The sequence below is a fragment of the Equus przewalskii genome, chromosome 9, assembly GCF_037783145.1.
Source record: "Equus przewalskii isolate Varuska chromosome 9, EquPr2, whole genome shotgun sequence".
In the NCBI taxonomy this organism is placed as follows: Eukaryota; Metazoa; Chordata; class Mammalia; order Perissodactyla; family Equidae; genus Equus; species Equus przewalskii.
Genome location: NC_091839.1, coordinates 9,010,890 through 9,030,453, shown reverse-complemented (window position 1 = coordinate 9,030,453; position 19,564 = coordinate 9,010,890). Strand labels below are relative to the sequence as shown.

At 37.9% G+C, this 19,564-nt stretch overlaps 1 protein-coding gene across 1 annotated transcript in view; it reads right to left on the bottom strand.

Annotated features, from left to right (window-relative positions):
* LOC103552493 (zinc finger protein 30-like) overlaps positions 1-19,564 on the bottom strand; it is a 66,584-nt gene that overhangs the window by 28,215 nt on the left and 18,805 nt on the right. The window contains exon 5 of the mRNA XM_070559516.1: positions 12,052-13,012. Coding sequence (XP_070415617.1) covers positions 12,052-13,012 — 961 coding nt within the window. The remainder of the gene's footprint in view (positions 1-12,051; positions 13,013-19,564) is intronic.

Sequence of the window (19,564 nt, the reverse complement as noted above, 5' to 3'; positions counted from 1 at the left end):
CAATAGGACTTTACAAAAACAGGTGGCAGTTGCATTCGGTCTGTGGTCCAAAGTTTGCCAGCTAGTTTCAAAACAATTAGTCATAATAATCAAATGCATAAACTTTGACTGGAGACTATTTTGAAAATAAGTAGTTATAAAAGACATCCCTGGGAAAATTGAAAAAATCTGAACATGGGTTGACACTGGAATATGTAGTTACTATTGATTTTATGTGTGATTGTCACTTTGGGTAGGAAGGAAATTGTCTTTTTTAGGAGATGCAATGTCACGATTTGTATGACTCTCAAATTCTATTGCAAATATACAGGAAGTAGAAAGCTACTATAGAAATATATTAATATATTTCATGTACTGTTATAACAACTTTTGTATATGTTTAAAACTTCTTATATTAAGTAGTACAGGAAAATTGCAAAATGGGTATCTTTATGTAAATTTCTAATCAATTTTGAATTGCAAAGAAAGTAAATTACTGAGTATGTAAAACATTTTTACACTTTCTAAATGTATAAATCTAAATTTCATTCAAGGAGTAAGTGTTTGATTCACCTTAAGAGCCAAATGAAGATGTCCTCATGTTTTTTACATTCAAGCAGTGTGTCCAGAATTAATTCAAATTCAAAAACAGATAAGTAGTTACACAAAACTTTTCTAAATTCATTCAATCCAGAGTCTTATATAAGGAAAAACCTCAGGTCAGTCTCCCCCTGAGTAGGGAAAAGCCCAGTTCTCTCTCCTGTGTCTCTCCCGGGTGCCTCCTGTACTTCCCACATAGAACACTCACAACACTTCTCGTCACCAAATGTGTGGAGGGTTTCCCCACAGCAAGCAATTCTCTGCCACAGCAGCTGTGTGTCCCACCTGGAGACAGTGCCAGATGCCATAGGTAAAGGGCTCAGTCCCACGGGACTGCTCCTACCCTACTTCAGATGCCAATGGCAAGTAGTGGGTTCCAGGTTACCCATAACTTCTGTTGATTTGGCTACAAATTGGATGTTTCCATGACCTCAGGTTCAATTAATTTGCTAGAGGACTCAGGGCAACACTTATGTTTACTAGTTTATTAAAGGTTATGGTAAAGGATACAGATGAACAGCCACATGAAGGGATACATAGGATGAGGTCTGGGAGGGTACCAAGGACAGCAGCTTCTGTCCCTGTGAAGTTAGGGGTGCGTCAACCCCCACCCCTGTACATGAGTGTGTTTGCCAACCTGGAAGCTGTCCAAATCCCTACTACTGGGATTTTATGGAGGCTTCCTCACCATACATGATCAATTACTCACTCCATTGCCAGACCATCTCCCCTCTCGACAGAAGTGGTGGTGCGGGGGTGGGACTGAAAATTCCAAGCTTCTAATCATGGCTTGGTCTGTCTAGTAATAAGTCCCCATCCAACAGCCATCCAGGAGCCCACCCAGAGTGGCTCAATGGAACAAAAGATGGTCCTAGTGCTCTTACTACTTAGGAGATTAGAAGGCTTTTAGAAGCCCTGTGTCAGGAACCGACAGCAGATATTTCTTATTTCACAATCTCATAAGAGTCCACTAACACCACCACAAATAATGGTAATATTAGAAACAGTGGCTAATGTTTACTGAACACAGAATATATGCCAAATCGTTTCCTAAGATTTCTACAAGAACAAACTCATTTACTTCTAACAACAGCACTATACTGTAGCTATGTTATCACCATTTACAAAGTTCCCCCAGGCCGGATAAATATCTGGCCCAATGACACACAGGCTGCAAACTGTGGAAAACCACCACGACACTTAAGATACGTACAATATCTCCCACACCTGCTAGAATAACAAGGTTTTCTGTGGTCTAAACTTACTGAAATTTAATAATAATTGATTGGTCCTGGAAGAATTTTATAGACAAGTTGTAAAGAATAATGGTTTCACACATTCTCTTAATTTGCCTCTAGTATAAATATTCTGAGAATCCCTAAATACAGTGTTGGGAAAGGCAGTCTCGTGCATGCAGTCTTTTGACCCCAACTTGGCCACATCATAATGAACCCTGGAGTCTACCAAAAAAACTGTTAGAACTAATAAATGACTTAAGTTGCAGGATACAAAATCAATATACAAAAATCAGTTGTGTTTCTATACACTAACAATGAACTATCTGAAAAAGAAATAAAGCAAACAATCCCAGTACAATGTCATCAAAAACAATACAATACTTAGGAACAAATTTAACCTAGGAAGTGAAAGATTTATACAATGAAAAGTATAAGATACTGAGGAAAGCAATTGAAGAAGACAAATAAACGGGAAGATATCTTATGTTCATGGGTTGGAATTACTATTGTTAAAATGTCCAGAATAGGGGCTGGCCCCGCAGCCGAATGGTTAAGTTCGCGCGCTCCACTTCAGCAGCCCAGAGTTTCGTGGGTTTGGATCCTGGGCACAGACATGGCACCGCTCATCAAGCCATGCTCAGATGGCATCCCACATGCCACAGCTGGAAGGACCCACAACTAAAAATATACAACTATGTACCGGGGGGCTTTGGGGTGAAAGAGGAAAAATAAAATTAAAAAAAAAATGTCCACAATAGCGAGAGCAATGTAAGATTCAACGTACTCCCTATTAAAATTCCAATAGCATTTTCCACAGAAATAGAAAAATCCTAAAATTCATATGGAATCACAGATGAGCCCAAGTATCTAAAGCAATCTTGAGACAGAATAACCAAGCACCACACTTCCAGATTTCAAACTAATACCTCACACTGATAGTAATCAAAACAGTATGGCACTGACATGAAAACAGACACATACACCAATGGACTGGAACCAAGAGCCTAGAAATAAACCCATGCATGTACTAGTCAACTATATTTGACAAGGGTGCCAAGAATACACAATGGGGAAAGGATAGTCTCTTCAATAAACAGTGTTTAGAAAACTGGATATTCACATGCAAGCGATTGAATGAAATTGGATGCTTTTCTTATTCTACTCACAAAAAGTAACTTGAAATAGATGACTTGCATTATTTTTTTTCTTTTAAAGATTTTATTTTTTCCTTTTTCTCCCCAAAGCCCCTCGGTACATAATTGTACATTCTTCGTTGTGCGTCCTTCTAGTTGTGGCATGTGAGACGCTGCCTCAGCGTGGTCTGATGAGCAGTGCCATGTCCGCCCCCAGGATTTGAACCAACGAAACACTGGGCCGCCTGCAGCGGAGCGCGCGAACTTAACCACTCGGCCACGGGGCCAGCCCCTAGATGACTTGAATTTAAGATCTGAAAGTGTAAAATTTCTAGAAGAAAATATAGGAAAAAAGATCCTAAACATTGGCTTTGGCAATGATTTTTTTGGATATGACATCAAAAGAACAGGCAACAAAAGCTGAAAGTAAAGAGAAGCTACCTCACACTAAAAACCTTCTCCATGGCAAACAATCAACAAATGAAAACATACCCTACAGAATGGGAGAAAATGTCTGCAAACCATATATCTAATAAGGGGTAATCTCTAAATTACATAAGGGACTCACACAACTCAACACTGAAAAAAATTCTGATTGAAAAACAGGCAAAGGACCTGAATACACATTTTTCCAACGAATACATACAAATGGCCAATGGGTACACGAAAACATGCTCAATATCACCAACCATCAGGGAAATGCACATTAAAACCACGATATTACCTCACACTTCTTAGGATAGCTATTATCAAAAAGACAAGGGATCAGTGTTGGTTAGCATGTGGAGAAAAGGGAACCCTTGTGCACTATTAGTGAGAACGTAAATTGATACTGCCATTATCGGAAACAGTATGGAAGTTCCTCAATAAATTAACAATAGAATTACCATATGATCCATCAATCCTACTTCTGGGTATGTATCTGAAGGAAACCATTATCTCAGAGATATCTGCACCCCCCTGTTCGCTGCAGCATTATTCACAACAGCCAAGACATAGAAACAACCTAAGTGTCTGGCAACTGACACAGAATGGATACAGAAAATGTCTCTATACACAACGGAACATCATTCAGCCTTCAAAAACGAAATTCTGTAATTTCTGACATGAATCAAACTTTACAGCATTATGCTAAGTGAAATAAGTAACACAGAGAAAGACAAACACTGTATGATCTCACTTATACCTGGTATCTAAAAAAGTCAAACTCATTGAAAGAGAGAGTACAATGGTGGTTGCCAGAGGCTGGGGGAAATGGGGAGACGCCTGTCAAGAAATATAAACTTTCAGTTATAAGACAAATAAGTTCTAGGGATCTAAGGGACAGCATGATGACTGCAGTTACAATTCTGTACTGTATAAACTGGCTAAGAGTGATCTAAAATATTCCCACCACAAACACACACACAAACGAAATGGTAACCAAATGAGATGATAAACATGTTAACTTGTAATCATTTCACAATATATATGTATATCAAAACATGACATTGTACATCTTGTTTTAATAATTATTTTATTGACATATAATATACAGAAAAGTGCACAAATCACAATTATACAGACCCAGTAAACTCTCACCTTCACTCAGATTAAGAAATGGAAAAACACTCACAAGCCTCGTAACCTCTCCATCATTAGTCCTCCTCCCAGAGTGGCAGCCACTATTGCAACCTCTGCCAACAGAGATTAGTGAATATACCACCATTTTCCATCCATTATGCTGCCATGAACATCCCTGCTCAAGTCCTGGTGAACAAATGTATGCACTTCTGCTCGGCAAATATCTAGAAGTGGAACTTTTGTGTCATTGGGTATCTGGATGCTCAGCCTTAGTGGACACAGCAAGTCTCCCTAAGTAGTACAAAGTTATATTGCCAGCAACACAACTGCTCCACGGTCTAGCTGTAACAACTCGTGTTTTAAGATCTTTAGCCATTTAGCTAGGTGTGTGGGGCTATTACACTGCGATTTTAACTTTCATTTCCCTGATAACTCACCAGGGTGAGCACCTTCTCACGTTTTTGGGTCATCTGGATATCCCTCTTGTGTGCAGTTCATGTCTTTTCCCCATTTTTCTATTGGTTTTTTCTTATTGATTTGGAGAAGTTCTTTATATATTCTGGACAGGTGGCCTTTGTCAGATATATGCACTGCAAATATCTTTTCCCACTGTGGGTTTCCTTTTCACCCTCTTGCAAATCACTTACGTGTCTTTTGACAAATAAAAGCTCTCACGTTCAATGTAATCAAATTTATCAATTTTCTTTCTCAATGCTTTTTACATTTAAGAAATTACTATCAACTCCAAATGTCATAAAGATATTTTTTCCCTACAACTTTATTGTTTATTCCTCAGATTTAGTTCTTCAACTCTTATGAATGAAGGGGGTGTGTGTGTGCTTGTGTGCGTGCGTGCATCCAGCCAATGGGGTAAAGTAGGCATCAAGATTTTTTTCCATACATGTATTCAATTCACAGAACAATAGTTTTAGACAAGTTTCTTGTTCTCCCAATTTATAACAAAGTGTTCTCTTTGTCAGACAGGCGTGGGCCTGTTTCTGGACTCTTCAGTTCCAGTGATCTATTTGCCTATCCTTGACTAAGGCTACACTGGATAATTACCGTAGCTTTACAGTGAGTCTTGACCCTCGTTAGGACAAACTGTCCAGGTTTCTTGTTGTTCCTCCCTCTTCCTCCTTCTTGAAATTCATATTACCTTTTCTTGGTCCTTTAAAATTTCAAGTAGATTTTAGAATCTGCTTGTCAGCTACACAAACCTGATGATTTGGGGGAGAGGGGGAGCAGTGTGCATTAAATATATAGCTCAGATTCCAGAAAACTGAAATTACTTCAATATTGAGTCTTCTAATCCACAAACATGGTATATACCCCTTCATTTATTTAGGTATACTTTAATTTCTCTCAATCATGTTCATAATGTCCTATGTAGAGGTTTTGCATGTCTCGTTAGATTTATTACTAGGTATTTGATATTTTTTAATACTACTGTACATGATAATTTAAAAATATTACTTAAAATTGTTTGTTGCTGGTACATATAAGCACAATTTAAAAAATATTAACATTATAGCCAGCAACCTTACTAATTTCACACATTAATTCCACTAAGTTGCCTGCAATTCTTTTAGATATCCTCTGTACACATTAATGACTACTTTATTTCTTCCTTTCCAACCTTTAGGTCTTTTTCTATTTGCCGTTTGCACTGGCTGAGCTCTCCAATACAATGTTGAGTACTGGTGGTGATAATGGACATCGTGTCTCATCCCAAATCTCAGGGGAAAGTTTTCAATACCTCATGATTCAGAAGGTCTTTTGTAGATACTCTAACAGATAAGATCCTCTTTACTCCTAGGACATAATCTGAATACTTCTAATCTTTTAAAATGTGTTGGAACTTATGGTTCAACCACGTGATAGATTTTTATGATGTTCCATATGCACAGGAAAATACTGTTTCTGTCATTATTGGGTATGACATTCTACATATGTCAAGTTTGTTAATCACGTTATTCAGATATTCTCTTTATTGAGTTTTGTCTGCTTGTCCTCTCACATACTCAGGGAGGTGGGTTAAAGTCTTCCACTATAACTGCCAATTTTTTATTATTTCTTCTGTTGGTGGTGTTAATTTCTACTTTATAAATTTTTAAGTTATCAGGTTCATACAAAACTTTAAATTGTAGATTTCTGGTGAGTTCACCTTTTTATCACTATGTCCCTCTTTATCTCTAGTTATGCATATTATCTTAATAAGCGCTTTCTTTTCGTTAGTGCTTACATGGTGTGTGTAATGGTTAACACGTCACCCTTGGTTTGCCCAAACCCTGCACACTCAAAGAAAGGACTGACCCATGACCAGCTCCTGGGAGATAACCTCTGAGCCCTTGGGATATCCTGCCTAAAGACAGTGTTTGTGTATGCCTGAGACCTTGGTCCATGCTGTATCAGTCTGAACAGTTATGGATTTAAATGTCTCCTCAAAATTCACATGTTGAAATGCTGACCCCCAGTACCTCACAATGTATTTGGAGATACGGCGTTAAAGAGGTAATTATGTTAAAATGAGGTCATTTGGACGAGCCCTAATCCAATCTCACTAACTCCCCTATAAGGACATAGAGAGACACCAGAGATGCACAGGCACAGAGAAAAGGCCATGTGAGGACGGAACAAGAAGGCAGCCATCTGCAAGCCAAGGAGAGAGGCCTCAGAAGCAGCTAAACCTGCTGACATCTTGATTTTCTGGTCTCCAGAACTATGAGAAAATCAATTTCTGCTGTTTAAGCTACCTAGTCTGTGCTATTCTGTTGTTGTTGCTGTTTTAAATACACACAACATAAAACTTCCCATCTGAACCATTTTTAAGTATACAGTTCAGTGGTATTAAATTCACTGACACTGTTGTGCAGCCATCACCACCATCATCCTCATAACTCTTCATTTTGTAACAGTGAAACTATGAAACAGTGAAATAACATCCCATCGCCCCCTCCCTCTAGCCACTGATAGCCACCATTACAAGTTCTAGTCATGAGTTTGCCCACTCTAAGTACCTCATGTAAGTGGAATCACAGAATATTTGCCTTTTGTGACAGCTTATTTCATTTACTATGTCCTCAAGGTTTACCCAGGTTGTAGCATAGTGCAGAATTTCCTTCCTTTTTAAGGCTGAAGAGTAGTCCACTTTATGTAAATATCACATTTGGCTTATCCATTCATCCAATGAGGGACAGTTGGGTTTCTTCCATCTTTCAGTTATTGTGAAATATGCTGCTACGAACGTGGGTATGGAACTATCTCTTTGAGACCCCAATTTCAATTTTGGGGGGTATATACCCACCAGTGGAATTGCTGGATCATATGTAATTCTATTTTTCATCTTTTGAGGAACGTCCATACTGTTTTCCACAACAGCTGTACCATTTTACATTCCCACCAACAATGCAGAAGGGTTCTAATTTCTCTACATCCTCACCAACACTTGTTCTTCTCTTTTTAATATAGTAGCCATCCTAATGGGTATGAGATGGTATCTCACTGTAGTTTTGACTTGCATTGCCTTAATGATTAGTGATAGTAAGCATCTTTTCATGTACTCATTGTACAATCATATATTTTTCTTCAGAGAAATGTCTATTCAAGTCCTTTGCCAATTTTTGAGTTGGGTGGTTTCTTTGTTGTTGACTTTTTTTTTTAATTTTTTTTTTTTATTTTTTAAAGATTTTATTTTTTCCTTTTTCTCCCCAAAGCCCCCGGTACATAGTTGTGTATTCTTCGTTGTGGGTTCCTCTAGTTGTGGCATGTGGGACGCTGCCTCAGCGTGGTCTGATGAGCAGTGCCATGTCCGCACCCAGGATTCGAACCGACGAAACACTGGGCCGCCTGCAGCGGAGCACGCGAACGTAACCACTCGGCCACGGGGCCAGCCCCTGTTGTTGACTTTTTAAAGTTTCTCTATATTCTGGATATTAATTGCTTATCAGATATGATTTGCAAATATTTTCTCTCATGCTTTGGGGTGCCTTTTTACTCCATGGATAGTGTCTTTTATCTTTTAGGCAACAATGACCCACACATTCACTTCTAATGAAGATGTGTAGCTATAGGAAAGTGATTTGCAAAAACGACATGTTGAAAAGGATATTGCATTACCTTCAATGGTGGTATTTCAGAAGGATAATGTCTTCTGATACACAAAATTTAATTTTTATGAAGTGCAATTGGTCTATTTTTTCTTTTGTTACCTGCGCCTTTGGTGTCACATCCAAGAAATCATTGCCAAATCCTACATCATGAACCTTTTGTCCTATGCTTTACTCTAATAGTTTTACTGTTTTAGGTCTTAACATTTAGGTCCTTGATCCATTGACACAATTTTTGTACGGTGTTAGAGAAGAGTCCAACTTCATTCTTTTACATGTGGATATCCAGTTGTCACAGCACAATATTTTGCAAGGACTGTCCTTTCCCCCTGAATGGTTTTGGCAGTCTTGTCAAAAATCACTTGACTATATACGTGAAGGTTTATTTCTGGGCTCTTTATTCTATTCTGTTGGTCTATACATGTCTGTCTTTGTGCCAAGACCACACTACTCTGATTATTATAGTTTTGTGTTAAGTTTTGAAACCAGGAATTGAGAGTCCACCGATTTTGTTCTTTTTCAAGATTGTTTTGGCAATTTGAGCTCCCTTGAGATTCCAAATGAATTTTAGGATAGGTTTTGTATGCCTGCAAAAAAAGTATATCATTGGGATTTTGATAGGACTTGTATTGAATCTGTATATTTCTTTGGGTAAGACTGATATTTTAACAACATTAAGACTTGTATCCATGAACACAGGATGTGTTTCCATTTATTTATGTCTTCTTTAGTTTCCTTCAGCAATGTTTTATAGTTTTCATTGTCCAAATCTCTGACCTCCTTGGTTAATTCCTAAGTATTTCATTCTTTTTTTTTTTCAGGAAGACTAGCTCTGAGCTGCCAATCTCTTTTTTTTTGACTGAGGAAGATTGGCCCTGAGCTAACATCTGTGCTCATCTTCCTCTATTTTCTATGTGGGACGCCTACCACAGCATGGCTTGGTAAGCAGTATGTAGGTTGTGGCCAGGATCCAAAACAGCGAACCCTAGGCCGCCAAGGCAGTGTGCACGAACTTATCTGCTGCACCACCAGGCCAGCCCCAGTATTTCATTCTTTCTGATGCTGTTGTAAATGGAACTGTTTTTGAAATATCCTTTTCATACTGTTGTTAGTGTATAGAAATGTAAGTGATATTTCTGTGTTGACTTTGTATCCTGCTACTCTGTTGAATTCATTTATTAAATCTAACAGCTTTTCTATGGAGTCCTCAGGATTTTCAACACATATCATTATATCACCTGCAATGAGATAATTTTACTTTTTCCTTTCTAATGTGGATGCCTTTGACTTCTTTCCCTTGCCTTTGATCTGGCTAGAAATTCCAGCACAATGTTAAACAGAAGTGGTGAAAGTGGGCATCCTTCCCTTCTTTCCAATTTTAGATGAAAAACTTTGTCTTTCACCATCAAGTATTTGGTTTGCTGTGCGTTTTTCATATGTAACTTTTATTACATGGAGATAGTTTCTTTCTGTTTCGTGTGTGTTTTTCTCATGAAAGGATGCTGAATTTTGTTAAATGCTTTTTCTGCATCAATTGAGATGATCATGTGGTTGTTTTCCTTCATTTTGTTGATGTGACATATTACGTTGGTCAATTTTCACATGCAGAACTATCCTAGCATTCCAGAAATAAATTTCATTCGGTGATGGTGTACAATCCTTTTAATATGCTGCTGAACTCTGTTTGCTAGTATTTTTGCATCAATGTTCATAAGGAATACTGTTCTGCAGTTTTCTTTCCTGTGGTGTCTTTGACTTGCTTTGGTAACACGTGTTACTGGACTCCTAGAATGAGTCAGGAAGTATTTCCTCCTCTTCAATTGTTTGGAAAAGTTTGAGAGGGATTAGTATTGGTTCTTCTTTAAATGTTTGGTAGAATTCAACAGTGAAGCCATCAGGTCCAGGGCTTTTCTCTGTTGAGAGATTTCTTATTACTGAGCCAATGTCTTTACTTTTTACAGACTATGTACTACTCTACTCAGATCTCTTATTTCTTCATTATTAAGTCTTGGTAGGATTTATGTTTCTAGGAATTCGTCCATTTCATCTAGGTTATCATATTATCTGGCATAAAATTGTTTAAAGTTCTCTCTTAGAATCCATTTATTTCTGTAGAATTTGTAATAATGTCTCCACTTTCACTTGTGAATTTGTAATTTGAGTCTCCTTTTTTTTTCTTAGTCCATCTAGCTAAAGGCTTGTCAATTTTGTTGGTCTTTGTGGAAAACCAACTTTTGGTTTCATGATTTTCTCTATTTCATTTATTACTGCTCTAATCTTTATTATTTCCTTCATTCTGTTAGCTTTGAATTTACTTGTTTTTTCTCTAGATCCTTAAGTTGTAAAGTTAGGTGGGTGATTTGAGATCTTTCTTGTTTTTTTTTAGGAAGATCAGCCCTGAGCTAACATCTGCTGCCAATCCTCCTCTTTTTGCTGAGGAAGACTGGCCCTGAGCTAACATCTGTGCCCATCTTCCTCTACTTTCTATGTGGGACGCCTGCCACAGCAGTGGTGTGCAGGTCCGCACCTGGGATCTGAACCAGCGAACACCAGGCTGCCGAAGCAGAATGTGCAAATTTAAGCACTGCACCACCGGGCCAGCCCCTTGTTTTTTTTTTAATATAAGCATTTATAGCTATAAATTTCCCCCTTAGCACCACTTGCACACCTTACATTTATAATTTCGTCAATTATACCTCACTAAAGCTGGGGGAAAGAAAAAGAATAGGCCTTGTTGGGCCAGCAACACCTCTCTACCAAAAGACAAAGAGCCCTTACAGCCTCTGATGGGTTTATTGCCTTGTGTGGGAATACCTTTCCCTGTGTCAGACTTAATGTTTACTCCTTTGTTCTGGTTAATCACAGGTCTCAATGGCCATCAATCAGACATGCACCCAGTTTTCTGGATGTCAGACCTCACAGGGAAGGGTTGGTGTCTTGCCCCTGCAGCACAAAGTGGGTTGTGTGCAGCTCATCAGCCCTGTCAGATGTGGAGTTGACTTGCTGGCCACAGGTTACCGACACACTGCAATCAGTTAGATCTTGTGCATTCCATCTCCTCTTTTGCTGTAAGTAAACTTTATACCACTTGATCTGGTGTGTACGTTTTCTGTTCTCCATGACCTCAAATGATGCACTGGTCTCTTTCTTGAGTGGTACTTATCTGCCTTGTGACCTTGGCCCCACAGCCTGGATGCTCAGTCAAAAGTGAAACAACAGGAATGCCATAAAAGACTTTCCTATAAAATACAACACAAATTCTCTGAATGTGAACAATATTTGGGTCATAACTGAAAAACTTTAAACACTATTTAAATTCCAAGGACTTCATGAGTGTATAAATTATTTGATGCCTTATGAGCCCTCCTGAAAAAGTCTTCTCACATCCTCTTCATTTAAATTGTTTCTCAGTGGTATAATTCCAGTGTCTACTATACATATATTCCATAAAGTCTCTCTCCTGTATGAATTCTGTGATGTACTTTAAGCATTGAACTAAGCCTAAAGGACTTCCCACATCTGTTACACTCAAAGGGCTTCTCACCAGTATGAATACTCCGATGTACTTTGAGGCTTGAACTGAGTCTAAAGGACTTCCCGCATTTGTTACATTCAAAGGGTTTCTTACCACTATGAATACTCTGATGCCGAGTAAGCCGTCCATACACACTAAAGGCCTTCCCGCATTCCTTACATTCATAGGGTTTCTCACCACTATGAAATCTATGATGTATAGTAAGTTGATGGCTACTCCTAAAAGCCTTCCCACATTCTTCACATGCATAGGGTTTCTCACCAGTGTGAATTCTCTCATGTCTAACAAGATGTGAGGCATGACTAAAGGCCTTCCCACAATCTTTACATTCATAGGGTTTTTCACCAGTGTGAATTCTGTCATGTTGTATAAGATTGGAGGCTTGACTAAAGGCCTTCCCACATTCCTTACATTCATAGGGTTTCTCACCAGTATGAATTCTCTGATGTATTCTAAGTGTTCCAACATCACTAAAGGCCTTCCCACATTTCTGACATACATAGGATTTCTCACCAGTGTGAACTCTTCCATGTTGAGCAAGGTTTGAGGCACGACTAAAGGCCTTCCCACATTCTTCACATTCATAGGGTTTCTCACCAGTATGAATTCTCTGATGTACTCTGAGATCTGTAAGACGACTAAAGGCCTTGCCACATTCCTTACATTCATATGGTTTCTCACCAGTATGGATTATGTGATGTACTCTAAGGTCTGTAGGACGCCTAAAGGTCTTCCCACATTCTTTACATTCATAGGGTTTCTCTCCATTATTAATTCTGTGCTGTAGAGTAAGAGATGAATGTTTTGTATAAATGTACATTTTTCCAGAGCTGATTATTTCATATCTTGATTCCAAATCTAAAACAAAAACGAAAAACAAATTGTTTTATTGATCAGAAAATGTCCTATAATTAAGACAAAATTGAAAATCTCATCCATTAAAGATGATTTAAAGAACTCTAATATACAGTTATAAAACTTGAAAACATAAAAGGAAAGTTCAGAAAATAAGATTCTGCAGTAGAGCGCTGGTAAACGTTTAACAACCAGCTCTAGAGACACACACAAAACACCTCCAGCCCTGATCTGTAGTGTTTGCCAATGTCTACAGTGTAAATACTCCCACCACAGGCAACTTCAAGCTATCAACATAAGATGAATGTACTCAGACTTAGGATATGTATAACACTGTCCTTAGAGAGCCAATACCAGCCAGCTGTAAAATACCACTTCCATCTAAAATATATACACATATTACATTTAAAAAGGGAATTATTTATACATGATCATTCTTCAAGCACAGTTCCCTCAAAAATACACATTTCCATCACTGTGGTTCACTCCCTCCTATGCACAGCCATCTGTGCTCTGCTTCGCTCTTTGTAACAATTAAGATACTGAGAATCTTTACTTAGTTATCCTCTTATAAGATTTTATTATTTACTACTGGACAGCTGTTCAATCTGTCTTATTTCTTATATCTTTTCTCAGCTCCCTCTCTTGCTTTCCCTTTTAACCAAGGCCAACCATTTTACTAAGCCTAAGCAAAGTATGTTAATCAATTTTCTGACACATACTATGTCTTACGGTATTTTGAACATTTAGGAACTTGGCACAAAAGAGGGAACCTGAATTATACAACTGAGTCTAGAGGAAAGTGCCAAGAATTATATGAAAAACAATTGGCAGTTGTGAATTGAAGGATAAAAGTCCATATGCAGTGAAATCTTGAGCAAAATTGAAAGTGCTTAATGAGGAGGCTATGACTTGGGGGCAAAAAAATATCTTCTTGTGACTAGATACAGGTATGTGTACAAAAAGCAGAAACAATCTTAACAACACTATTCAAAACAGAGTAACAATAGAAATCAATAACAAATATTAGAAAACCAAAAGTCCTCCCATGCAGGAAGGTACAGCCGTCTCCAAAAATGCTGGATTGCTATGGAAAGAGAAAACTGAAATGGAAGAATTCTAGTAGACGACTATATAGAAAATAAGCCCACACTAGAATCTTGGGCACACAATTTCACCACTCAGAGAACTCCAAACTTAAACTTTCCCTATTAAAAAAAATGAGTTAAGGATCAAAGCCCAATAGGTAGAAAATAAACAACACAGTAGAGGAAACCAGAGAAATCAAGATAAAAGCAGAATATAATGAGTGAGAAGACAGTAGCATTAACAAATCAATCAAAGAGCTAGAGCTTTAAAAAACTGTTACACGAAATATTAGGTAAACCAACCAAAAAAGAGAGTAAAAACAAAAACAAGAAATGAAAAGGGGAAAATAAGAAGCACAGAGGAATTTATTTAAATTACAAGAGTACTACGTGAACACTTTTGAAAGAATGGACAACTTTCTAAAAAAATTTATCAAAATTGACCACAGAAGAGAAGCCTAAACCAGCCGGATGGCAGAAAAAAGCTTCCAGAAAAGACAGCTGTAGTAAACACACTTTAACATCTATATGGTAATTTCTCAACATCCACAGCTAAAATATAGGCACAGAATAGTTGGACAAAGGGAAAATTTAGAAAGTGAGTGGGAAAAGTAGGCCTAGAAATCATATTCCAAAAAGAGGAAGACTTCAAAGATTCAGAGAGCTATGACCAACCAAAACTGCAAAAACAGTAGCATAAAAATGATCGTGATACATATAAACCAGGCAATGAAAAGCAAGGAATGAGCAAGGGTGCAAGAGAAAAAAAGCTACTTTTAATCATTAAATAACTCCTTAATTGAAGGAGGTCTAGTTCCAGCATGGTGGCATTAAGTCCCTCCAGCCTAGACTGGCCGCCCCCCACCCCCCCACCCCTCCACCCCTCCACCCCTCCACCCCTCCACTGATTTCAACCATAAACACTTGACAAGATACAAAAATTAACCCCATAAGGACAGCAAAATAAAAGCAGGAGGGTTTTGGAAAGAAGTCAAAACATTTCCGAGCAACCCAGACTGAGCTGAGTTTCTTGCTTCTTTACTCACTCTCATGTCCTTGCCTCAAGGGTAGGTCCCAGTTATGGTGAGGCAAGCATGGGCTACAAAACTTCCAACAGAAACTCCAATATAATTCTGGCTACCAGAACAATGGAGGGAGCACTGCCAAACGGGAAAGTGAGGGAGGAATCCTGGTATGGAAACAGCCAGAGAAGGAAATTCCCTAATTTGTATTTGCATATGGATCAGTACAACACCCAGCCTTACCAACGACGACACATGCATGAGAAGGTATAAATCAGTGTGACAACACTATACCGAGTAAGCCATTTAAACTGGTAGTGGAAAACCTTCCCACAAAGAAAATCAAAATCCCAAGGGTAGGTAGCTTCACTGGTGAGTTGTTCCAGATATTTCATGAAGAAGTAGTACCAATTTTAAACAAACTTTTCCAGAAAATTGATGATGACTGAATCACTCTATGTAGCCAGTTACTCTGATACCAAAAAACAACAAAACAATACAAGAAGTGGAAATTCACACTACAAAACCTTGTAGACATATATGCAAAATACTGAACAATATCTTAGCAAACAGAATCCATCAATACATTAAAAAAGATAATACACCATGCCTGTCTGAATCTATTCAAGTTATTACGGCAAAATCCAAAAGACTGGGTAGCTTATAGACAACAGAAATTTATTTCTCACAGTTCTGGAGGCTGGGAAGTCCCAGATCAAGACACTAGGCACAGTCACATTCTGGTGAGGGCCCTCTTCCTGGGTCACAGCCAGTGCCTTCTCACTCGGTCCTCACATGGTGGAAGGGGAGGGGTATCTCTGTGGGTCTCTTTATAAGAACACTCATCCCACTCATATGGGCTCTACCCTCAAGGTCTAAGCATCTCCCAAAGGCCCCACCTCCTAACGCCATCATCTTTGGGGGTAAGGATTTCATCATATGTTGACAGGGACACAAATATTCATAGCATAGCAATGACCAATCCAAGGAATATGATATTGGTTTAATATTTGAAAATTCAATCAATATACGTCACTACATTAACAAAATAAAAGGAAACCCCCCCCAGATCGATCAAGTCTAAAGACGCAAAAAAAAAAAAAAACCAAACCCAGGGGGCTGGCCCCGTGGCTGAGTGGTTGAGTTTGTGCGCTCCGCTGCAGGCGGCCCAGTGTTTCGTTGGTTCAAATCCTGGGCGCAGACATGGCACCGCTCATCAAACCACGCTGAGGCAGCGTCCCACATACCATAATTAGAAGGACCCACAACTAAGAATATACAACTATGTACTGGGAGGCTTTGGGGAGAAAAAGGAAAAAATAAAATCTTTAAAAAAAAAAAAAAAACAAGAAAAACAAACCCAGAAAACAAAACAGCATTTAACAAAATGCATCCCTGATAAAAACACACAACAAATGACGAAAAAAGAACTCAACCTGATAAAGACCATCTGCCAAAACCCCACAGCTAACATCGTATCTAATGGTGAGAGAATGAATGCTTACCACATTCAAAGCCATGCCCTCACCACTTCTACTTAACATTGGACTACAGGTTCTAGGCTGTGCAATAAAGCAAGAAAACAAAAGCATGCAGGAGAGAAATTAAGAAACAAAAATCTCTTTAATCACAGATTACTTATCATAGGTGTAGAAAGTCAAATGTAATTGACAAAACAGCTACTAGAAAATAATAATTGAGTATAGCAAGATTGAAGCATACATGACCAATATGTAAATATTAGAGAACACTCAGGAATTCAAATTTTAAAAATACAATTTACAGTAGCATCAAAAATCCAAAAAATTGACGTATGAATCTCACAAAAGAAGTGTAAGACTTGTACACTAAAACCCACAAAACTGCAGTATAAGACTTGTAAACTAAAAACTACAAAACTGCTGAGAAAAGTTAAAGATCTAAATAAATGTAGAGGTACATCATGTTCATGGAATGAAAAAGTTGGTATTGTTAAGATTATCAATAATTATTGCTAAATCGATCTATAATTTAAATGTAATTCTAATAAAAATCGCAGTAGACTTTTTGTTGATGATGAAATCGACAAGCTGATCCTGAAATTGAGAGGGACATGCAAAGAACCTAGAATAGACAAAACAACTTTGAAAAGAAGACCACAGTAGGAGGACAACACTACTTAATAATAAGACTTATTATGAAGACACAGTAATCAGCAAGTTTAGTATTGATGTCAACACACACCAATCAATGGAACACATAATCAGAAGTAGATCCATACATATATGGACAACTTCCTTTCATCAGTGTGCAAAGGCAATAGAGTGAGGAAAGGACAGTTTTTTACAAAATGATGTGAGAACAACTGGGATGTCCATACGCAAAAAAAAAAAGAATCCATATGTTGATGAACAAAAGTGAACTAAAAACAGATCACAGACCTGAATGTAAAACATAAAAGTGTAAAACTTCTGGAAGAAAATAGGGAAAAATATCTGTGACATTGGGCTTGGCAAAGAATTCTTAAGATACACCACCAAAAACCATGATTCACAAAGAATAAATTGATAAATTGGATTTTTGTGAAACTTAAAAACTTGTGTTCTTCCAAAGACACCATCACAAGAATGAAAAGAAAAATCACAGTAAATAATAGTCAAAAAGGGTATTTTTATGTAGACTATAGAAATAACTCAAGTTTGATATGAAAACAAACAACCTAATGGAACAGGTAAAAGATTTTAAAAGATAGTGCACCAAGGAAGACAACAAATAAGATACTCAACATCAAGTCATTATGGCAAAGCAAATTAAAACCGCAATGAAATGCCACTATACACTTATCTGAAAGGTCAAAATTAAAAAGGCTGACCATACCAATTGTTCATAAGATATGGAGGATCCAGAACACTCTGAGAGCTGCTAGGGATATGAAATGGTATAACAACAAAGCAAAAGATTGTCTTATAAATTAAAATCTATAATTTTAATTATCTAAATCTAAAGCTAAAATCTTACAAATTTAAACATATATCGACCATACAATCTAGGCATCCAACTCCTAGGTATTTGCCCAAAAGAACTGAAAGCATATGTCCATACCAAAGCTTATAAACAGATGTCCATAGCATCTTTGTTATTGCCAAAAACTAGAAATGTCAATCAACAGATGAACAGATATTCATTTAACTCAAACGTCACATAAAAACATAGTTGAATCTCAACATAATTATGCTTGGTGAAAGAAATAAGAGAAAAACTTCACATTGTATCATTCTGCTGTAATTGTAGAAAATGCAATCAACTCTATTGTGACAGAAAGTAGAAAGTGGATCAGGGCTTGCCTAAGGAAGGTGGAGGGAGAGAAAGGAGAATGGATTACAAAGGGACACAAGGAAACTGTTGTGGATTATCCTAGGCTAAAAACATGCTATCCCCAAGACAGATTCAACTTGCAATGCTACCTTCTGTGAGTGAACTCTATACGGTGAAAAATGTGATTAAGTGAAGGATCTTGAGAGGTGGAGCTTATCTTGGATAATCTGATAGGGTCCAAACGCAATCATCAGCACCCTTATTAGAGACAGGAAGACAGAGTTTTGAGAGAGAAGAGGAGGATGCAATATGACCATGGAAGTAGACACTGGAGTGATGTGGCCACAAGTCAAGGAACACTTGTAGCAGCCAGAAGCTGAAAAAAGCCAGGAATGGATTCTCCCCTGGAGTGTCTGCTGACATCTTGATTTCACACTTCTGAAATAAAGAACTGTGAGACAATAAATTCCTGTTATTTTAAACCACGTGGTTTCTGGTAATTTTCTATAGAAGCCCTAGGAATCCAACAGACAGGCGAGAACTGTGTTCATTATGTTGATTGTCGTGATGGTTCCAGGAGTGTATGTATACATGTATCAAACTTATCAAATGATATACTTTACACATGTACAGTTTAATTATACCTCAATAAAAATTTTATGTTAGAAAAGGAAAAGAAATCACAGAATTAGAGTATGATGATTTTGAAACTCTCAACGAATTAAATTATCTAGGCAGTGAGAACTGGCTGCTAAAGTCACAAAAGGAGACAATTAGACATGAGATCTGTTCAAAGAAAAAACACATCAGTTTTAACCTTTTCAAAGAGAGCAAATCCGAGTGTTATCAAGACTCCGGATTTAGCTGCCAATCAGCAGGATATACAGAGGAAGGGGTTAAACTGCACCTCAGTATGCATTCAGTCCAAGGCAGATTGAGTACAGCATTAAGCTATGTATGCGTACAGTCTAACTCTGCAAAGCCGGCCAAAGAAAAACCAGGGAGTTTATGATTTGAGTAAATGCCAGAGAACACATTGGCAGAAGATACTGGATAGCCCAGAGAGGTATCAGTTTAATAAAGTGCAACCTGAAATGACAAAGGGAATGGAGCTAGCAGACAGGATATTAAAAGTTATTATGTCTAAAAAC